Genomic DNA, 24348 nt, shown 5'->3' on the forward strand with positions numbered 1-24348 from the left:
TTAATTGGATTAGGGTTCTCAACCCAACCTAACCTGATAACAAATGGGTTGACATAAAGTCGACCCACTAATCAATTTAATAACATTCTCCGAATTCCATTGACGGCCACCTGATTAGTAATTACTTAAATGCCCTACATTCTAAGAATCTCGAATTACAAAGAGTCTATACATAAGAAGAACACAAATCTTAACAATACAACCATTCTTATTGTTCATTGAACTTGGAATTTGGTTTTTTGAATGGAAAAATAAACGGGTTAGTGAGTCAAACCAACACGAACGTGACATATATATCTCAATAAACAGGTTAGAGGGTTGAATTTAAGTAGACGGGCATCTCCCGAGCCAAAAACCTGATGCATTACAAAACAATATTGAACCACACAATTCTCATACAAATGCCACAAAATTATTCACTTACAACTCTTTCATAAATCCCCCCCTTCCAAAAAGAAAAACACTAAGAAAGAAAAACAAAAACTAACTCCTAGTGTACTAGAACAACACACAAAAGTCCAAGTATAAACGAATCATAGAAATCTTTGGAACATGATCACCTGAAGACAAAGCAATACAATAGCCAAACTCCAACCTCTCCAAAGAACCTCCGGACCTTGGTTACTGTCATCCGTTCCCGGGGCTGCATTACAACATTCAGGCAAACACAAAGTTTCCATCCATTAATAAACGTTGTTGAAAACATTTTTGTAAATACACTACCTCTATTTTTTATTAGCTGCAATAAATGCCTTTTTGCACAAATATTAAGGAAAGAGAAGATAGTATAATTTGACTCAATTTTTGCATGCGAGGTAGTGAGGATAAAATTGTCAAATTGCCTCAAAATGGTTACCAAAAAAGCAATTGTTACAACTAAAAAAACACCTATAAATGAAAATTATTGCAACTAAAAGAAAAAACAGAGGAAGTATTTATGTTCGGTACTTTGGTTACATTTTTGCATGCATAATTGGTATTTGGACCCGGGCATTATTCCATGTGTTATTCGCATTAAAATATAATAAAGAAAACTCAACATTTAAAAGGTACAAATAAAATAGTGCGGCCATTTAAAGCATGATTAAAAGTTGTTGAGATGGTAATTATACTATGTATAATAGCAAATTAGCAATATGTCACGCGTTTAAATCCTATTGCAAGCCAATTTACTTTATAAAAGTCATGGATATTCCATAAAATTTGTCTGAATTGTGAGAGTTTTGCTCAAACTTTTTCTTAATCAAAGACAAAAATGTCCAGAAATCTTTAAAAAAAAACAAAAATTTCAAAAGATGGTTAATTTACATATTTATGGGTGTATGAGATTTATAAGAGCAGGAAAGTAAATAACAAATCCAATTATGCTATGTTTGGATAGCAAGATTTCATTTCAAATCCTGAATTTGGATGAAATCTATTGTTTGGATGACATGGAATTTGAAATTATGAAATTTGTCCAAATTCTTATCAAAAGCCTATATTAGTAGAATTTCAAATCCAAGCTATTACCTTGTCATTTTAAATTCTCTCTTCATACATATCCCAACTCCATGACTATCTATATCCCAACTCCAGTCATTCTTTTTCTAATATTTATTTCTCTCTCCTTTAGTTAACACACACTTTTTCTCTTTCCTCCATTAAACTTCTATTTCTCTCTCCTCTATCAAACTCCCTTTACAAAATCATGATTAGGAATTGAAATACAAACTTTAAAATTCCATATTTCAATTCCATTATTTGAAATGAAATACAAATTTCCAAACACTACCTTATATCACATGTTTGTAATTGGTTACCATTAGTCTTTACTATCTGACTTATGTTCTCTTTTGAGCATTTCATGAAATGAAGCAAAGATACACGAAAAGGCATACGATCAAATGTCTTCTTAGACAGAAATTTGAAGATTACCTAGACAAGTATTTTCATCAATGACGTCTGTGAGAACGGTTTCTCTGTTGTAGCCAACATAGGCACAAGTTGAGCGGTTGCAGCTCGATGTAGTCGAGTTACCAAGTGACATATTCGCAGCATCACATCTCATAGCAGGACATGTAGGCCAATTCATTGCACTTAGTCCTGATGGGCGACATTGCAGCCTAAAAGAATCCATTCAAGTTTCACATTAATCATATCATAACCAAAATCTTATAGTTTATGTGAAACAAACATATATGAAGATACTATATCCGTTCTCAAATAATATTTATGTTATGTTTGTACACACATGTTAATGATTCTTAATAGAGCATGTAAGATTTTTGGTGGATAATGTGTAAGTGATAATAAAATTATTGATTAGAGACCGGGTTACTAGGGAGTCCCACTGTCCCACATTACATCGGATATGAAAGAGAGTATAAATGAGAGAGAGGTCGAATTAACAAGTGGGATAATACGAAATTTACTTGTGGATTAACCAGAAATACTACGCAAAATATATTTGAAGACGAGAAGAGTATATATACGATACAAACAAAGAACTTACGTATAGTTATTTGACGCATCACAGTTGCACATCACGCAGTTGTTGGCAGTGTAAACGTAACTGCCATTAGAGAGTAGCATGGAGGAGTCAGGGGAGCTGCTCCTCAAGCTTGAATTACAAGCTGCGTCAGGGAAAAACAAACTAACCATAAGGATGGAAAAAAGGGAAATAAAAGCATCATATGAACAATATCATTTTGAATCTTGTTGGATTCGTTTCAATGTGTAATTTCGAAATATCAACTTTTCTATAATTTTTTCTAGTCTAATTTTAAATGACCAAATATATGCATTGGATATTATAAGCTAACAACTACCTTATCAGTTCCAAAATCTTATTAGTTCCAAAACTTTATCAGTTTCATTTTTATCTTATCAGTTTCAGTTCATTTTCAGCTAATATTGCCGAAACAGAGCCACACTATGATGCTATTGTCAAACCAGTGAATTTCTCCTTATCATTTCATCCTTATGTAGGAAATGATATGCAAATAAAGAACTATCATCTCTGAAATGGGTTTAACATAACTATTCTGGCATGACCAACCAATTATCTTCCCAAAAAGCTTATTGTAGCACAAAAGGCACTAGTTATTGCTATTTGCTATTGGAGGAGAATGTGGTAGCTAATTTTCAAAAGCTACTTAACTTGTAATAAGTGAATGGGTAGGTGAAATGAAATAGCAATCACTAAAAGAACGACTAGTTCAATTACAGTGAAGTCAGTGATGATCATCTCGATTCTCGCACTAAACTATATGTAATTATGTATAAGATACGGGAACTCGTTGAGACATAGAAATGAAAATTATATATTCACATCTTAAAAAACAAAATTCCTAATTGAAGAAACTACTTACTAGATAGGACATTAGTTTTAGCAATTTATTAGTTTCAGTTACTATTACATTTCAAACGATAAATATGACATTAGTTATAGCAATTTATCAGTTTCAGACTTTCCGTTATCACATTTTCAGTTGTATTGCCGTATTGGTGTTTACTGTTTAGTGTTGCTTGCAAACTATTGCAACAGATGAGACAACTGTGTAACCCGTGAAAACAAGCAATTATTAAGGGTTAAAAAATATGAACTTGGGCCCATATTTGCTCAAATAAAGTGGTTGGGCCCAGAGCCTTTGCTGTTATTCGTCTAGGGCCTCAACTTGCAAAGTTCCACCCCCCTAGTTCTCCGAGTAAATCATCTAGTATTTCGCTCATATAATTCAACAACTACAAGTATTAATCTCTATTCTATATGGGAAGAGGGGTAGGACACCAAAATATTAGAAACCCTATTTTACCCTCATTACATCTCTATTCTAACTGCTTACTTTAATTTTAAAATAAAAAATTAAAAAATTTAAAAGAAAACTACCTAATTAATTTAAAAAATAAAAAAGACCTTACAAAAAGAAAACCATCAACAATTCAAATATCCCTAATTTATTAAATATAATTAACAATTAATTTTCCCCTCAAAAAAAAAATTAACAATTAATTTAATTTTCTACATTTCCTAAAGAAATTTCTACGCAGCTTCGCACGCATCGCGTGCATATAAAAACTAGTTATCAAATAAACTAACAGAGCCCCACATCATAACTGCTTTTCTACTTATTAATGAGAGTTACCGTTAAACTAAATTTGTAAACTTAAACTAACTCTTGAAAACGCAAATTTCGATTCTGTTTTTTTTTTAGTCGTTTTCAGTTCAATTCAATTAGTCTTTACAATTTAGTATCTGTCAATTCAGTTTAGTTTCTGTCAATCGAAATGAAACGGAATCGAAGTTATAGAATAATAGTTTATCCATAAGTAGTTTGTTGAAACCCATTAAGTGCCCACTTGTGAGTGTCCCACATTGGAGAAAGAGGAGAGAATAAACCACTTTATAAGATAAGAAGTTACTCCTCCTATCACCAATTGGTTTTAGGATGGAACCTCCTACCTTGTAAGTGGACTAAACTCTCCTCTTCCTTAATGGGTTACCCAGGCCCATTTTCATATAAATCTAAAAATTAACATAGTTAATTCAAATATAGCGACATCATGTCATCACCTTGGTAATCCTAACTTGTCTGTTTCTTTACCATTAGTCATTTTAAAACTGGTTTTTACTTCTTCTAAATAGAATATGATACTTGGATGTCACCGGCACAGTAAACAAAGAACTTTCACTAGTACAAGGCCTAATTTGTTTGGATTTTTATACATGTTGAATGAAATTTTAGGACAAAAGTATAGAAGTAGGCAAAACGCAAGAGAAAACACGTGCACATGCAAGCCACGGGAGGAAAATAGCAGCCTTTTACTGACTACAAAATCCAACTTCGTAACTGTTTTTCCTTTGTCATTTATGCTCGAATTCGAATCTTCATTATTATCCGTTCGCTATCTTAAGGTCACCAGAACTCACCACCCATAGAAAATGAATGATTCCGACTTTTATAATTTTGGTCTAGTCATGTGTGAATACATTTAATTTCACACCCTCATATTATTTCTTTTCATGAACAATCTACTAACAATTACGCATGCTAAAATATCTATAACAAAAAAGTCATTTGTTATATAATTGATCATACACGTCTACTTTATCGGATGTATTTGGCAGCAAATTTTTCAAGTATTTTTAAGAAATCCAATAAAAAAAACTCTATTTAATATGTAAAATTAGTCCTGAAAAGTTCAAAATTTTCAAATGAATGTGATATTTTCTCGTCTTTCTTAAATGTCGGACAATTCATATGTGCACAACAAGCCTGTGCCTAATAAATTTAACTTATAATAATATGATACTTGTTCTCTTTTTTCTCCAATATGGGATAACTCACATGTACACAACAAATTCGAGTTTCAACAAACTTTAAATAAGTCCGAGGACAAATAAGTTGCAGAGAACTGACCTTTTGGTGATTGAATTATTTGAGTAAAGAAAAGCAAGAAACAGAAGATAATAAAAAGAGAGAAGAATCACCTCTTAGAGGAACATCAAGCACTTGACCAGCAATAAGTTGTTCAGGATCAGTCATATTATTCAGCCTCATCAAAGTCTCCGACCTAGTACCAAAATCAGCCGCAATCTGACTGACATTACTCCCAGAAGCCACAACATGTCCATAGTGAACCACCTGTTGTCCATCCACGTCATCACAACTACAAGGAAGTGGGATCCACAACCTCTGTCCCACAAAAATAAGGTTGACATTTGTGATATTATTAACAGTAGCAATTTGATTATATTCCACTAGTCCTGAGAAGACCGAAGCAGCTATATGAGATAAACCATCATCTTGTACTACAGTGTAGTAAGGTACACGGTTAGAGATCCCTGTACCATTGTTGCAAATGCAAGGGAAAGGGATCCTGACCGTTGAGTTACCAAGGACGGTGTGATTTGGTGGGGTATTGGGAGGGAGGTTGTTGACTCCTAGGAGAGTACGGAGAGTTCTGATTTGGAACATAGTTTGGATGTGCCCAATTGTAGTGGTGTTGGGGGAGATGTAGCCTACTAGAGCTCGGCACGTCGATCGGGTTCTACATGTGAAGGCGGGTGGTTGTTGGGCGGTGGTTAAGGGTGGAGAAAGGAGGAGGAGAGCAAGTGGTAGTAGGAGGAGGAGTTGAGCTGGGTGAAGAGAGAAAGTGCTCATTTTTGTTGATGGAAATGAAACTAGATATGTGCTTACTAATAAAAACTTTAAGTTTGTTTATGAAAGAGGTGTAAAGTTTGAATTTTGAAAGGAGGTATTTATTGATGTATGTTGGGTTTAGGTTTGTTTGGTTGGTTGAGGTTTTCATAAGTGAAAGAATAGAGTGGACTTTGACTAGCAAGGAATGAGAGGAGTAGGGGACCTTTCTTTTCTTGTGTGGAAACTTGGAAGGGGAAGCCCTCAGTTTAGAGGCTATTGATGAACAAATAAAATTCTAGATATGAAAGTTTCCGATTCAAACCCAAGACTAACGACTGTCGTTGGTAGAATTTACTTTTAGTAGAGCTCAGATTTGGATTAGTCAAAGATTATTTTCAAACGAAAAATGAAAAGAAGATTATTTTCGTAAATTTTATTTTGATTTTGATTAGAGTCGATCGATTGGATTTAAACTCGAGATAAATAATTTATACTGAAACGGATTAGACTCGACTAGAGTTATAAAAGATTTGGATTAAAGTCGACTTAAATTTCCGAGTCTACTCAACCATAATTGATAGCTGATTGATATTTAATTGTGGGTTCAAAGACCTTATTAGTGAGAGCCAGTGGGGTCGATATCCAATGCTCTACTGTTTTTCAACATTCATTACGTCGGCGAAGTGGAATGAAGTTGCGTGGAAAAGTTGCACTTTCGCAAGGAAAATGAATGAAAACTGAACTTAAAAAAGTTAGACAATTCTTGTTCCTATCATAAAGCTAGTATAGTCAGCCTTTATCTTATCTTTTTCTCATTTTTGAAGTATCAGCCTTTTATCTTACTTAATGCAAATAATATACTACTACTATGTTGTTTATCTCATAATAATTTCATACTAATAATTACATGGTGCAAAACTTATACCACTGAATTTGTTAAAGAATAAAATACACTAACGCCGGGTCAAGATTGGTTGTTTCGGCTAATAATAATATCATTTATACGAACTAATATATTATTAACAACCTATCATTCTGATGAGCTAAAGATATATGATAATCTCGGACGGAAATAGTTTAAAACTATTGAGTGTGACACCCGGAATAATAACAGAGAAAATAATGCGTTTGAAGGATTTATATTTGGACAATAATGGCGTCCCAAGACTAATACAAGTCAACCCCGAAAAAATAAACATATAGCGTGTGAGTTGGACACTTCTCCATTCTACTTTCTAGAAGTCAAATCATATGGTTGTTCACACATTATTTTTAAACATACCAATATTGATCATCAATTAGTTAGTTACTTAACTCTTAACCACACTATTAAAATAAAGGATTAGAATATTAATCATTTGCTTTAAGTTAATTAACCAAATAACACTTTTTATTTTAATGGAAACAGCCCCACAATAGTTTCAGAACAGTGAGGAGAGAATCAAGTCAAATTACTCAATTGAATAAATAGACAGTGCCCACAAAACATAATCAAGTTTTAACTAGTATTTTGACCCGGACGATGTCTCGGATCAGTTATATTATCAAATATATTAATATTCATAATTTCATAATTAATTCTATTAGTTTTTCGTAATATTCTTTTTAGTGCAAAATTGAGAATTGGACATTATAACATGATAAGTTGTTAAAAAAAGGGATTTTGGGGTAAAAATAACAATTACGATAAAATTTGGGTAAGAGTGTTATTATTACTTAATAAAAAGGTTAAAGATAAAAAAAAGTTATCCACATTCTTATAATTACATATAAATATATGATTATAAGACTCTATTATGTTTTACTTTGAAAAATTAAGCTTTTAAATTGTAATAGATTAGTAGTTAAACTGTCATGTTTCATTTAAAAAGTCATGTGTTTGAATTCTAGTAACTACACATTGTTAATATTTCTGATTGAGATTATAAGCATGTGTATTAGAAGTTTCAAAAGAGTGCCACGTGACACCATTCCTTTGATAGGAACGCATATTAATATATTTGTATAAATGTGAGAAGTGGAAACTACAAAGAATTGCAGTTGAAAAAAAAAAAGGAAATGAGAAAATTGAATTTGAAAAAAAAATGAAATATGTCATATTTTTTTGGTGCCAAATTCCCAATTCTTTCTATACTATTTGATAGAAAGTCGAGTAAACACAAAATGAAATAACATAAACAAAGATTAGAAAAATGCTTGCAGAATTTTTTTTTACTTTTTTTATAGTCATGATAGACTTGTAGCGTAGATAAAAGTCACCATGTGAGTAAACAGGTCACGTTCGTATTTGTTCTTCTTTCTATTTATCTTGAGTTGTTCACGGACCACGGTAGATAATAACACATGGTTGAGAAATAGACTCGGGTTTGAGTTTGATTTTGTGCTCATGTCATGTCCATACAAGGATCACTCATAATTTCATGTTTGTGACATTGCCGTATTGCACACATCGGTTTTTTCTCTCCTCGTACATATCCAACATTAATTCACTAATAGTACATTTTTTATTTCGATGTTGCTACTTGCTAAACTTCATTTTACCAAAGTGATGCAAAGCATATTACATCATGTCCAAAAAACATAATATAGTTTCCTCCTTCAAGGGGGACTATTTTCATTGTCACAATGTCAGTTGTCACCCAAACATGTACGCAAGTATAAGACAGCCACACAGACACAGTGACAGGTACATATAGAAGTACCAAGTTTTTGGCACCATCTTCATTCTTCAACTCTGAAGATAGATATGCTATAAGACCAAGGAGGCAAGGACTCGAGCATATCAACATATATTTCTACTTAGCTAGCTTGTAACTCTTATAAAATTGAATTTCTCAACCACTAATGCCACCACGCCTCAAGGTATAATAGCCCATTTCAAATATTAGTAACAGCCATGAATTTGTACGTAATTTTTGTAAAAAAAATTCCGTGACATATTCATAAGAATAAGACCTCATTTTTACCCAAATTAATACATACCCACATCTGTATAAAGAGGATCATAAGCAAGATGAACATACAACACTAGATTATGGACACATACCAATATCAATGAACATGTACCAATAGTGATGTACATATGTTTATTTGACTTGTTATCTATACACATGTGTTCATTTTAACTTGTTATCTATGTACATTTAGTTTGTTATCCATGTACATGTTCGAAATGACTGCTTGGTTTAAAATCTTAAAACTATCACACCATTCGATTTCCAAGATAAAGTAGAGGGTAAATGTTTACACACAAAAAGACAAGCAAGAATTACTAATTCGCAAGTTGGAACTCTCTGACAATCCAATACCTCGAGGTTACTGTCAACAGGCAATACTTAACAATAACAATTCAGAGAAGAACACTGGAAAAAATGTCGCCTACCTAATTTTGCAACATCAAAAATCCATAAATTTTGCTCCTTTCAAAGTTATTCAGGGGGTGCATGATATTGTGTGCATTTGCTTGGAGATTCGTTTACTATGATCGAGCACAAATTTGACAAGAGTAGAAACAGAAAGTCTTCACTCCTTCCTAAGAAAAATCCCCCTAATAAATGCCATGTTTGGCGGCCGTTCCAAGTTTTTTTTTTTTTCTTCGATCTGCTAAGCAGCAGATGGGTTTATGCCATACCTAGGAGCCAAAGAAATCTTGGGGTAACAATAAACCAACATTTTAAGACAAACCAAAAGTAGAAATCAAGAATCAAGATCATTACAACTGAAGTATCAAAAAGAATCCCCAAAAAAACAGCAGAAGAAACCTGGTTTTGTCTCTTCTTAGTGCGCCAGAGGAGTAAGCAAACAAGTTCCAGCATTAGCATTTCACAGTTACAAGTTTATATTTATTTGAGAAGCTTTAAATTAGATATGTCCTCCAATTTCAAGTACTTTCCGCAAAATGTCTCAAGGGGAAGTTACATACAAAGTCACATGTAACAAAAACTTTATACCGTATATTAGGAATCAAGAGGGACAAGTAATATATTGATGGCTAAATACACAAAAAAGTTGTTGAAGGGAAGAGCTAACCGAAAGGAGGAGATAAAGCTGGGATATGAAGTTCACTTTCATTGACAGCGTCGCAATATTGAGTCAGCAAAACTCTGTTGCCTGCACATCAACATAGCAAGGGTCAAGCTCTGTACTCTGGATTTAGAGGTAAACCTGAAGTCATGCATGCAATGATCCAATGCCTTAATCAAACAATAAGATATGGAGCATTAAAAAATCTCAAGGCTTCAATGAACACTATTCATGCTTAACTCCAACAGCCATCCTACCCCCCAAACCCAAGAGAAACTTAAAATTGGAAGACAGAAACCAAATTCTAAGAAATCCTTCTCAAAGTGAGGGTACAAAAAAAAGAGAAAGAAGTAAAGGTCATCATATGAGTTGCCAAGTTGGTGTTTGCCCAAATAAGAGGCGTAGATTTGGCTGGGACAGACCTATATGTAAGAACCAAAATTTATCCACACAAACCCGCTAGAATCAGGCTCCAAATAAATCATGCCCAGATCCAGAATACTTGCCCAACAGAAAGACGATAATAATCATTCATAGGCTGAGTATCGACAAACTTATTGAAAGTTGAAACAAGTGACTTTGAAGGTATTGAAAGTCATTAAGACGGCACTTGCACTTTCCACATTTACAAAGCAATCTAGATAGTGCATCGATGTTCACCAATAACTATGAGCCTAGATAAACCCAGACAGCAGTCGAGTTGCATATTTAGCTTCTTTAAAACAATGTGAACATAGGCTGAGTATCGACAAACTTATCCCATTGGCAATGTGAGTTGAGCATCTATGGCCCTTCTGATGAGTGAAGAGGACGGAATGGGGAGCAGTAGAAATGACATTAAAGGTTAACATTAGAAATGCTAAGCCCAAAAAGGTGTTAGATATACTAAAAGAAAATTAAACATACTTGCTCTGTGTGAGCCTAGGGCTAGGGCGTGAATACTTCAGGTACCCATCCCAAGGAACCATTTTCAGGCCAGCTCTATGAGAGATCATGCGCCTAACCCTGCAAAAAGAAACAGATACATCAGGTAGCGAGATAATAGATAAATTCAACATAAAATATGTATACAAATGAACAAATTATAAGTTCTGTTACGAAAGGGGGAGAGAATCACCTCTCGGCAAATTCAATGGGAGTTTCATCAGGTTTTTTCGTCTGGGGCTCGAGATACCAAACATCACAAACAACAGCCCAAGACGTCATTAGCTGAAGAAGATGCGTAGTAAATGATTGCCTGCATATTTGAAGCATAGGACAAAACTCCCCTAAGAATACGTCTAGCATTCATATACCAAAAACGTATTGGCATTTGGCAACAAAATTCAGGATGGTTTTTTGAAGATCAACATTTGCTTGTTTCTCATGCAACAAGCACAATAAAATATTAAATATAAGTGTTGGGCATATATCCCAAGTCCCACATCGGAAATATAAAAAAGAGTTTACAAACTACATTAGGATGCGGCCTTTTGGGAAGGAGCCCAAAAAACAAATCCATGCAGACTAGACCCAAAGCGGACAATATCATACTAATGGTGGAGTTGTAGGTATACTCGTGGGCCCTACGAATGGTAAAAGCCGACGGTTCGGCTGGGAGAATGCACAGGTTGGCGGCGGTACAAAGATGATAGACGGATTATTGCTGGACGGGAGGCTTGTGGTCCTTGGTTTGAGGGGAGGATTGTTGGGTATACATCTCTAAGTGCCACATCGGGAAGATAAGAAAGAGTTACCTAGTTTATAAGAGTTTACAAACTACATTAGTATGAGGCTTTCTGGGAAATAGCCCAAAAAACAAATCCGTGTGGACCATACCCAAAACGGACAATATCATATTAATGGTGGAGTTATAAGTAATACTCGTGGGCCCTACAATAAGCATTTAGAGAAAGATGGAATATCTGCCAATTTTCACTTTTGCCATATTTTTTCCCAAACCTTTGCTCCAACAAGGCATGGGTACTTAAAACAAGTTAGATTATACATACATAGACGTTTCTCCACTGTTTGTGGTTGTAAAAAAACATTCACAAAAAAGCAACTGTTTGTGTTTGTGGTTGTTAAACGAAGATAATCCAAAAAAAAGAGTTGCCATACACTTCCTCCGTTCTTCTTTAATTGCAATGATTCCCTTATTTGGAAGTTTCACATTAATTACAAAGTTCCTTTATTTGGTAATATCTTCTCTCTATCTCTCTCCTATAGTCCTATTACATGGGTCTCACTTTTCATTTATCTCTATCTCTCCTTTTCAAATGGCTTTCTTAAATAATGTGCCAAGGGGTGATGTTGCAATGATAATAGACGGAAAAAGTAGTTTACAAGATTGTAAACATAGCCTAAAAACTAAAAGCATGCCTGAAGAAGCTAAGTAAACAGAAATATCAAACAAAAAGGAAAGACACAATAAAATTAGCACTTCCTTTGTTTATTATTACTTGTTCGACCTTGAATTTCACATTGCCAACATACAACTTTGACCATTAATATCTTTAAGAATCTTTTAGTATAGTTTATAATAGTTAAATATTTTGAAAATATGAATTCAGACAAATCCAATAAGATAGTACATAATAACATATAACTTTATATAATTGTGAAAAATAATATGGTCAAAGTGGGGTGTGTTAATAGCGTGAAAAGTTATAGTAAAAAAAAGGGTAATATAAAATCTCAAGAAAGAAGGCCTTACTTCCTACTGTTCCAGAAGGCATCAACAAAAATCTTGTTGTACTTGATTGCCACAGGACAAACAGTGACATCAAGCTCAAATGCACCCTAAACAAGAGAAGAGTTATAAATGATAGTTATGCTTTTAAAACAAGAGTTACAGTCCACATAATTTCATTCAAAATTACACAGCAGTCATCTAGAAACCAAATGAAAGTCCACTTACCTTCTTAAACATGACTGTATACTCATTATTGACACAAGTTCCTTCAGGAAATATCAAAAGAGGGTTATTGTCGGCCCCATGCGCATGTTCTCTTAATCTGAAACATGAAACCTTAAAAGTATTAGAAGAGCCTTGGTAAAAGACCAATTTTACATTTTTTTTTTCCATTAAGAAACACACTTTCTAGATACAACAACACGATCATTTGCTTCTGTACGGTTGAACCAGATACATCCAAGACTTTCCAAGATAGTACTTTGCAGCAATCCTGCACCAAAAGGAAACAGAGGAAATTAGGACATCATAGCATGAACTTCCCATTTGCAACCAGAACAATAATATCAAAAAACCTATGTTTGATATTAGGAAACTAATGCTTCAGCTCTCTAATGTCTAATTGCAACTTGCGACATAAGACATCCAAAACTATACAAGAAATAAAGATGCAATGCTTCACCATTCAGATCACTGAATTTGCAGCCAGAAAACCACATTAAAAATCTATAAATTTGACCAGCTAGCTTCGTATTATATATCAGTATTACATATCTATTGCACCATAAGCCTTACCAACCCAGCCAGGATGCTTCTGCATGATGACAGCAAATGCAGTCATTTGTTCCAAAATAATAAAATCGATCATGGAGGTGTGGTTGGCCACAAAAACCTGTTTAATGAATAAAGAGTAAGAATGCTTCAGCCTTGTTGTCAGTACAGCTTATCTGTATAGCACAGGACAACGTTATTGAAAACAGGAAAACAGAAAAACTAACACCTGCTTAGGCCTCATACTTGGCCGAGGACCATGATACTTTATCACTCCCGTCCATGATGCAACAAAAAAACTGCAGATCAATTCCACCAAAGAACGCTGGTAGGAAGTTCAAGGAAACAGGAATTACCACAGTAGATCTTTGAAGAACACCAAAATAAAAGGTGATAGAGAACCCAAGAAACACATCTATTTTAAATTAATACAGTGTCAACAAATCAATACAATATAGCTGCAAACTTGTAAATGATGAAATAAAGTACTGAAGCTATTCAATTCGAAACCATTTTAATAAAAATCTGTTTAAACTCGAAGCTAAATTGTATGATACATCTCATAAGGTCAGCTATTCTTTCTACATCATTTCTGTAGTTCAGGAATTCCTCAAATCATTAATACCTAAAATTATCAATACCTGCATATTAAGCAGAAATTTGGCTCGACTAGACCTTGTCCTCCCTCTATCTGGAAATGATAGTCATGTACGCTTTTGGAATTTCCAAACAAATTCCAACTTTTTCATAAAATCATTAATGATAAATTGTTGTTGTTGTTGTTGTTATTGTTATTGTTATTATTGTTGTTGTTATTATTATTACTACTATTATTATTTTCTACACTTTTCCATAATAAAAAAAAACTAAACTGCCGACAAGCATCACATCAACAATTGTTCCTAACATGATTGTTGCTGCTTTATATACAAAACATGCTTTTTAGCACATGCACATAAATACCTAATAGGTGTTGTTTTCTGGCAATATTCACAGTTTAAAAATATAACTGAACTCACAAGATATATTTAAATAATTATTGGACTAGACATGTGTATAAAATTTAAAATGCACAAGAATCTAGAACTGTACCTCTAAGTTTTTCCTCAGTGAATCCTGCCCTTTCAGTAAGAAATGAACTGGCATGTAGAGAGAGAGGAATATAATCCATCCTATCGTCAAAACTAAGACCCTGTGTTAATTCAGTAAGCATAAGTCAGTCGGAAGAGTAGCACCAGTGCATAAGTTCAGCACCATTACACGACGGCATGCCATATGATGATATTGTTGGGGAAGGAATTTGCTAATTCCAAAGTATAAGTAGGAGAAGATAATTATAAAGTGCACACAATATACTTGTGTTTCTTTATTAATATCAAAAGAATGATTTTACAACATTATTTATAGTTTACAACGATAACTAATACCCTCTCATTGCTATGCTATTATTTATGAGGTTCGCATTCTTTTAAATGAATACTAGCAACTTAAGTTTAAATATTTGCTAAATATAGTATAGCTAATTCAAGTTTGGATTTTTCACTCCCCCTCAAACTTGAATATTACTTCTGTTATACTTATAACTAATTATGCCCGGCATAGCTTTAAGCTTTTCAAATTCATAGAGGCTTAGTCTTAATGTCAGCAACTTGTTCTTCAGAATTGCAAAATTGGAGCTCAACTTGGAGTTCAACTTCTCAATTTTTAACAAGCTCTCGAATATAGTGATATTTGATATCAATATGCTTGCTTCTGCCATGGAGTACTGGATTCTTGGCTAATGCAATGAGTTATTATCACAAAATATTGTCGTTATAATCTTTTGAGTAAAATTTAAATTCTCATTATTCTTCAAAGCCATATTGCATGACATACTCCGCTTGTTATTGCTATATACTGAGCTTCAGAGAAAGCAACCACTTGTTGCTTCTTGGAAGATCATGAACCAACACTATCTCCTAGATAGTAAACATAACTAGAAATACTTTTACGGGTTTCAAAATCACCACCCGAATCACTATTGGTGTATCCAACCAAATTTGGTGTATTTGAGTTGGTGTAGAAGATCCCATGATCTCGAGTACCATTCACATATCGCAAAATTCCCTTTGTCGCTTGCAAGTGTGGTTGATGCGGCTTCTCCATGTACCGACTAACCAATCCCACTCCATACACTATATCAGGCCTAGTGGAAGTCAAGTATTGAAGACTACCCACCATACTTTTGAAATAAGTTGGATTTACCAACTCTCCACTACCTTCTTTTTCCATTTCGACTCTTTCTGATATTGAAGTCCTAGTAGTTGTGGTTGCATCCATCTTGAATTTCTTCAAAATATCTGTGGAATATTTTTGTTGCGACATAAATATACCTTCATTAGTTTGTCGTACTTCAATGCCTAGAAAATACGACATCAACCCCAAGTCTGTCATTTTGAAATGTTCCTTCATAGCTTTCTTGAATTCCTCAACATAATTTTATTATCGGTTTTTTCACCAAATACCCCTAACAAAAAAATTTATTCACTAGATACCCATCTTTTTTCAAAATTCACCAAATACCCGTGACTTTTTAAAAAAATGACACAAAATGCCCTTTTATTGACGGATGTTAGTCCTCCGTTAGTGTTTATTTACAAGTTTGCCCTAAGTCAACCTAAGTAACCCAAATACACACTCTCTCCCCTAACCCACCCACCATACCACCAAACCCTAACCCAACCCCAGCCCACCACCCCCCAACAACCCCAACCCGAATCCCCGCTCCTCTCCCCACCCCTTCGAATCCCAAGCTTAGTCGCTCCCTCTCCTCATCCCTTCCCCCCACCCCATCGAACTCAGCGGCGAATGGGTGAACTGACAATAAGGCGACAACTAGGGCAATGGCCGTGACAGCGACCGAACTTGCGGGGTACGGCATACTGGAGGCCAGACTTGGGGTTCACGCGTTTGGATTCCTTCATTTCTCTCCATTCGTTTTTGGTGTTGACGACGCGCCGGCGAGAATAAGGGAGGGGGAGGCGCGAGGGAGGTCGAGGGGAAGGGGGCTTGCGTGGGGGCTGCCGGGGAAGGGGGGCAGCATGGGGGCTGCCGGGGAGGGGGAAGGGGAAGGAGGGCTTGTGTGGTTGTTGCGGGGGAGGGGGGATGGTGGGGTTGGGTCAGGGGTTGGTGGGGCTAGGGTTGGGTTAGGGTTACTTAGGGTTTTTAGATTTATTAGGGTTAACTTCGAATTTTTAGAGTTAATTAGGGTTTTTAGGGTTAATTAACGCTAATAACTAACGGAGTTAACCGCCGTTAGTCATTAATGGCATTTTGTGTCATTTTTTTAAAAGTCAAGGGCATCCGGTGAATTTTGAAAAAAGTTGGGTATCTAGTGAATAAATTTTTTTGTCAGGGGTATTTGGTGAAAAAACCGTTTTATTATTTCCACTGGAGATCAAATCATCAACATATAGACATAAGATCAATATGTCACCATTATCCTTTTTCTTCACATATAATGTGTGCTAATGTGGACATTGTTGAAAACCATCTTGAAGTAAATATAAATCAATACGTGAATACCATGCACGAAGTGCTTGCTTCAAACCATATAGAGCTTTATTGAGTTGATAGATTTTGTTTTCTCACCTTTCTTTGTAAAGCTTGGGGTTGCTCAGACATATACTTCTTCTTCCTGATATAGTACATTTAGAAAAGCAGTTTTATCGTCCATTTGATAAACTTGTCATTTGTTATGAGTGGCAAGTGACAGAATCATTCGAACGGTATCCATTATAGAGACTGGTGCAAAAACTTCAAAGCAGTCAATTTCATGGCTTCTTCGCTTCTGCTTATCGCCTTTAACTACCAATCTCACTTTATAGCGATCGACTTCACCGATAGGTCTATATTTTGTTTTATATTCCCCTTTCAATCCTATGGGCTTTTTCTCGACGTGTAAAGTAGTCAACTCCCACGTATTACTCTTTTCAATGGAATGAATTTCCTCTTCCTTTCCTTGATTCCACTTCTCATTAGCTATTGCTTCTTCATAGAGATTGGATCACAATCGGCAAATAAAAAGAAATTTACCATAAATTCATTTGCTATCTCTTCATTTGCATCATCATCATCTCTTATAACTATAAAATCTTTATACCTGGAAGGCATTACACGTTTCCTAAGAGCAAGTTATCCACTTGGGTTGTCTCAATAGGACTACTGTCTACTATTGGATTCAGTAAAGACCTCATTTGTTTCACCCCCACTTCCATACTTCATTCAACAAAGTGAACATCTCTACTGATTATTAGTTCTTTTTTGGGATCATATAATTTGTAACCCTTCTTTGAATTACTATAGCCGATAAAAATACATTTTTGACTTTTATCATCAAACTTCTTCCTCCTTTGATCATATGCGTGCATGAGCGACACAACCAGATACTCGCAAATGAGATACATCAGGCTTATTACCACTCCAAGCTTCTTCTCGAGTAATTTCATGAACACTCTTTGTTCGACTTATGTTCAACAAATACGCTGCACAACAAACTGCTTCTGCCTATAATGGCTTTCGCAAAGATTTTGCTTTTAGCATACTTCTTGCCATCTCAAACATTGTTCTATTCTTTCTCTTCACTACACCATTTTATTATGGTGTAGAACTTGCAGGTCAATTGCCAATGAATGCGTTCTTTCTTCGAATAATTAGCAAACTCGTTGAATGTGAATTTACCTCCTCGATTAGATCCCAATATTTTTAAAACAAAACCACTTTGTTTTTCAACAAATGCCTTAAACTCTTTAAACTTTTCAAATGCTTCGGATTTTTCTTCATAAAATAAATCCAATTCTTTATGCTCAAATCACCTACAAAAAGTAAGAAGTACCTCTTTTTGCCAAGAGATTCAACCTCTACAGCATATATCTGTGTGGACCAATTCCAATGGGTTCGTAGCACGTCTTGATTTTCCAAGAGGACCTCGGTGATGCTTTTCGAGTCCACAACCTTCATAAAGGTTATCTGGAGGAGGTAGACGTGTCACCATATCTTTTTGAGCTAATAACTTCATGCCTCTAAAATTCACATATCCATACCTTCTTTGGAGGCCAAAAGTAAATTGTCTTCTGCTTCTGCAACATTGGCTCATTCAACTTGATTGTTATATAATTTGGTATTTGGTTCGACACTCATATGCATAATGTCCAAACTAATCACACCAATGGCATTGGATTTTCGACTTACCCCGACGTGCAAATGACGTCGTTTTGTGGTTCACCGTAGAATTGCATTCTACATTTTTATTTCTGTTATAAGAAGAGTAATTTCCACCTCTTCCTCGACCACGACCTCGTTCACGGCCACCATAATAGCCACCGCGATTTAATACATTTGCAGTAAAGCATGTTCTACATTGGAACTTTTCCCTCGTTGCCACATTCTTTACTCATGTGAAGACAACGAGACCAATAACTTTTTAATAGATAAGGTTGATAAATCATGTGCTTCTTCAATAAAGGAAGCGACATTATCAAAATCACTATTCAAAGAACGGATTACTTTTTGTACAACTCTTGCATCACTTATATCTTCTTCGTCGATATTTATTTGATTAATGATCGCTTGTACACGATCATCTCTGAGTCATCCTGGATGACTTAAATTCGTCAACCAGTGTTTGCAAACGTAACGTACCTGCTTAACACAATCATCACCTTCATAGGATCTATGCAAATATCCACACTACATGTGATGTCTCTACCATTGATATCTTCATAGAATACAGGCTCCTTAACTGCTTAAAATATATAATACAACGCCTTATGATCTTTTTTCCCGGTTTCTAACAAAGCGGCATTGGCATCTTGTGCCAGTGCTTCAAAAGATGTTCGATCTGTTATATTTGTAAATCCTTTCTCCACAATGCTCCATAATTCTTGAAAACGAAAAAAATACTTTTAATTGAATAGACCAGTCATAATTTTTTCCATTCAACTTTGGAAGTTGAACCTGTGTCATATTATTTGTAGTTGCTGCCATTATTCAAATATAAACAAGTATGAGTCTACCAAGCTGGTGAAGGAATTTGCTAATTCCAAAGTATAAGTAGGAGGAGATAATTGAAAAGTGCACAATATATATGTGTGTTTCTCTCTTAATATCAAACTAATGATTTTACAACACTATTTTACTTTATATTGGTAACTGATACCCTCTCATTGTTATTCTATTATTTATGAGGTATGCATTCTTTAAATGAATACTAGCAACTTAAGTTTAAATATTTGCTAAATACAGTATAACTGATTCAACTTTGGATTTTTTCGGATATGAGCTTATCTATATCTACATAAATCGCATAAACCTATGAGTAAAACTTTTTAGATTCCAGAAAGCCTCACCCTTCTAATTTGGACAGTGGACTCACCCTTTTAATTGAGCGAGGACTAACTTCTTTTGGACATTAAAAAGAAGTCAAGGACATAAAGCATTTCCGATGCACCAAAGAATTTTCAAGATTTAAACTACCATCAACCCTGGCATGACTTCAATCATCTTTACCATGCCGCTTCCCATGTAGCTAAAGACACCAAAACCAACTTCACCACAGCATATTGTATAAATTTTCAAGCAACATTTAAAGCATATCACTTCAGTATGGCCATTAACATAAACTTGCACCAAAGCATACTAAACATATTTGACTTAACAAATTCGAAAACATGAATCAGTTCACATTCTTATGAGGGTAAAAGTGACTTTGACATGAGTAAGAAAGCCAATTGCCAAATTCTTGAACATTGAATATTCTCATGTCTTCTTGTTACTTCCTTATAACGGAGATTCAGATCAAAGAAACTTTCTCTAATGCCCTTTGACCTTATATCAGAAGATTATTAGACATTAACATCGAAAAATAACGTGTTCCAAAAGGTTTTAAAGCTAACCTTATTGGGAAAATGATTAAGTATCTAACAACAACTCCAAAACACCACAGGGGAAGTAGATAGATATTCCAGTTCCAGGGCTCTGGAGGATTTGATTTAAAGCAACGCGTAAAAGAATCCTGGACACATAATACATAACAAGAGAGTTGAAAGAAGTTAGTAACACAAACATGTAAACTTCAAAGCATTAGATAAGAATCCTACAGGTTCGCTTCGTTTTCCATTTCATCTATTCTCCATCAAGATTTTGAGCTGGGGCAACTAATGCCCATATTTCGAGCTGAGCAACTAATGCCCATATTTCGAGTACAGGAGTACAGGACAAAACAAATACAAATAACTCCTCAAATAACAATAGCCAATAGTATAACCAAACTAAGCTTATGAATTACTGGCAGAAATTGCAAAGCCAAACATACAAACTGAACCCTATATTGAACTCCAATTGTCATTAAGCATGTTGGAAGAAATTACTAAACATAATAATTATTTAAAATGACTCAAAGAAGAAAAGGGCATAGACAGCTAAATTCAAAGTTTGAAAGTGAATGAGTGAACATGAATGATTTGGGATTAGCTAACATGAATTGTTTCCGGGACAAATGAACAAAAAAGTGAAGGACTTAGTTTGAAGATTTGAAAAAGACTAACATGAATCGTCATAAGAACCCGTTTCCGTGACAAATGAACAAAAAAGTGAAGAAAGAAGTTTAACACAAAAAGGGAAAATGAAAAGCCAACACTGAGGGAAGTAACAAGGAACAAGAATCAAATGATGTGTAAAGAGAAAACCAAAATAAAAGAATGAAGATAAAATTTGAGGGATTTTTGAAGAAGGTAATGAGAAAAAACAAATGTGAAGAAAAACAAAGTTTCTTCATTACAACCTAGTTAGAGTTTCATAGACCTCTTCCATAATACCCCTATCATTTCCCTTAGGGGGCATTTACCATGTTCATCTATATTGGTAGAGTTTTTCCGTAAGTTAATACAGTTGTCCTACTTTAAATGTTTCCTATGTTGTTTCCCTCTTTCATACCAACATATGACTCAAATGGTTCAATACTAACACACTCGACCATAGCAACTAGTTTAATTTATTATATCCTAAAAAGCAAGAAATTTATAGTACCCACACGCTCATCATCTAGCAACCACCCAGAGAAACAAGCAGATCCACCTTAAATTAAGACAATCAGGGGCACATGAAACAAGGAAATCAATCCCTCTGTTCCTATTAATCTGGAAGTTCCTCTCATATACAAGGAAATGATTCAGTTCCAGAGCCAAAGATCGTAGTTCTCGAACGAGCAGTCGAAAAGATTCTGGAGCATCTTCGGGGTTAGGTATGGTTCCCCCAATGATCGTAGTACCAAGTACTTCCTGGCGAGCTTTAATATGATCTGATTTATAAGGAAGCATCTCTTGTAAATATGAGCAACACCAAATCCTTCTAAAGCCCAAACCTCCCTTTCTCCTACTCAATGTCCTTGCTTGGCTCTTCCCGGAAGGGGTGGTTGGAACATAAGACCAGCCTTTATATCAGTAAAACCAAAATTCATAAACTCCCATCGTTCCCATACACATATACTGGATGAGTCTACTTCAGAATTTGGGGTTGGAGAAGCCTTTACCCCACCCCCCACCCCCCAATCAGACCAAAGCCTTCTTTCCATCAAAATCCAAACAGAAAGGTGAAAGGTACATGAGTTTTTCAAGGGTTCCCATATGCATTTACGACCAACAAAAAAGTTCTTATACATGACCAGAATATGGAAAGACATTAATCAAATTGATCTAAATTATTATACTAAACTAACCACACCAACCCAACTAAAAGAATTCTGAAATCGACATGTGTATGGTATAATGATGCAATGAAAACTGCCTCCCAAGCAATAAAAAAGAATACTTGCAATGTGGCAATACAGTCAAATTTCCTAGAAAGCAAATCACAACCAAACAATAAAAACCCAAAAGACAAAGTAGGCAGCAATTAACAAGAAATTCTAAGAGGGTATATCATAAAGTTCGCATAATTTTGTTTTTCAATCAAAATTGGAATACTCACATCAACAATGGCACCAGCAGCCTCAGTAAGAGCAGGAGAAATATCAATTAAGTCCCTCCTGAAATGAAGTTAATTCAATGCCACAATGACATCAACATATACCCAATAAAAATAAAAATATAAAGGTAAATTGTAGAAAAAAGGAGAGAGAGAAGTACAAACGAAGCTTGCCATGAGGCTCAGGGAGGGATTCAGAAGAGAGATAATCTTCGAGGTTAGGTCGATCCAAATCCAATTCAGAGTTTACTGATGAATATAACTTCCCATCTTCACTCTTGCTCTTATTCTCACTCATTTCTTCACTCTTATCTCCTATTAGGTCTTAGCACTACCTTTTCTTTAGCTGGTTCCACAAATTTGGATACTGAACATTGGAAAACGCCATTAGAGGACACTTGTATGGTAAAGTAGAATATCACATGATCATATGATATAGCAAACATAAAATCATGCTTTTTCAATAAATCATTAGAAGAAAACATAAACATCCGAATAATATGAGAAAACCAAAGAACTACAAAGATAAAATCGCATTAGCATAAAAGATACTAAGTTAAAGATAAAAATGCAAACACAACTGCTATGGAGTGGCGGATCCAGGAATTTATGAATAGTTGATCACTACCGACTAGGTTGCACAAACAAACAGATACGGGTACGGGTACGGGTTCGGATACGCGTATCTATATAAGATAATCCATGAATTTAAGGAAAACTACTTCAAATAAAATCAATTTATGACTAATAATAGTTCGTATTACAATAAAATAGTACCTAAAAATAGTACTTATTACAACCAAATAGTACTTAGAAAATATTACAATTGTTCTCGACGAGTTTTCATATTTTGATATCGATTTATAATATCATCCTTGATAACCTTCAAAAACATTTCTTTCTCCACACAAGTAATCAAGCAAGCAGTCAATTGTCAATTTCGCATCCTAATCTAATTCCTAAATCACAACACAATCGCAATGAAATCCAATTGACAAAAATACGTAAATACACAATCATTTGTCAATTTTGGCATCCTAATCTAATACCCAAATCACAACACAATCGTAATGAAATCCTAATGAAATCCAATTGAAAAAAATACACAAATACACATCAATTCTCAGCAACAACCCAACAATGATTCAATGAAGAATAATTGAAGAAGCGGTTAAGCGAAGATTAAGAAGGTTGAATTAGAAGAATACCTAAAATTTGCCGCCCTTGCCGCCTGCTGCCTCCCACTGACAGTGAAGAAGTGAAGAAGTGAAGAAGTGAAGAAGTGAAGAAGTGACTGTCGCAATTCGCAAATCAAACCACACAATTACACAAATCAGATTCTTTGAGACAAAACAAAACCCTAACAAAATCAAACAAAACAAAATCTACTCATCGAAATTCGAACAAAACCATAACAAAATCAAACAAAATCAAACAAAATAACAAACTCGCCGGCGACTGCGAGTCGGCTGCTCAGCTGCTACTGTGCTCCGCTGCGTTCGACTGAACTGCGTCGTTGTCGTGTCTGAAGATCTACTCACCGGCGAGGTGGCAAGATCTACCGGTCGCGGCGTCGCTCGCTGCAGCGCTGCTAGTTAGTACTTCGGGTTTTTCGCGAAGGAGAAAGACAGAGAAGGAGGAAGTGGTCAGTTCGCGTGCGGCGTGTGAGAAAACGCTTCAAATGAATTTTTTTTTTTCCAGAAATAATAGTTGGTCACGTGACCAACAATGACCCTAAGTAAATCCGTTATTTAT

General features: G+C 35.0%; 2 protein-coding genes across 6 annotated transcripts; both read right to left on the minus strand.

The window, feature by feature from the left end:
* Positions 1-323: 323 nt before the first annotated feature.
* Positions 324-6446, minus strand: LOC104903832 (lysM domain-containing GPI-anchored protein 2). Its single transcript, XM_010691956.4, has 4 exons — positions 5474-6446; positions 2495-2615; positions 1918-2105; positions 324-643 (listed from the first exon to the last, which is right to left on the minus strand). The coding sequence occupies exons 1-4, from the start codon at positions 6144-6146 to the stop codon at positions 534-536; spliced, it is 1092 nt and encodes a 363-aa protein (XP_010690258.1). The 5' UTR covers positions 6147-6446; the 3' UTR covers positions 324-533.
* Positions 6447-8610: 2164 nt separating this feature from the next.
* LOC104903833 (glycerol-3-phosphate acyltransferase 9) lies at positions 8611-24284 on the minus strand. Of its 5 annotated transcripts, none has more exons than XM_048636154.2 (14): positions 23802-24017; positions 22755-22960; positions 22597-22654; positions 20526-20644; positions 14686-14785; positions 13823-13918; positions 13618-13714; positions 13228-13315; positions 13048-13144; positions 12844-12929; positions 11266-11385; positions 11055-11153; positions 10155-10235; positions 8611-8859 (listed from the first exon to the last, which is right to left on the minus strand). In XM_048636154.2, exons 2-13 carry the CDS (start codon positions 22889-22891, stop codon positions 10193-10195), a joined length of 1140 nt encoding a protein of 379 aa, XP_048492111.1. In that variant the 5' UTR covers positions 22892-22960; positions 23802-24017; the 3' UTR covers positions 8611-8859; positions 10155-10192. The 5 variants fall into 5 exon arrangements, with proteins under 5 accessions (XP_048492111.1, XP_019107480.1, XP_057247792.1 ...); XM_019251935.3 differs by lacking the exon at positions 8611-8859 and adding an exon at positions 9310-9756; XM_057391809.1 differs by lacking the exon at positions 8611-8859 and adding an exon at positions 24042-24284 and having other exon boundaries at positions 9987-10235; positions 23802-23887.
* Positions 24285-24348: the final 64 nt, after the last annotated feature.

The sequence above is a fragment of the Beta vulgaris genome, chromosome 9 (assembly GCF_026745355.1).
Source record: "Beta vulgaris subsp. vulgaris cultivar EL10 chromosome 9, EL10.2, whole genome shotgun sequence".
NCBI lineage: Eukaryota > Viridiplantae > Streptophyta > Magnoliopsida > Caryophyllales > Amaranthaceae > Beta > Beta vulgaris.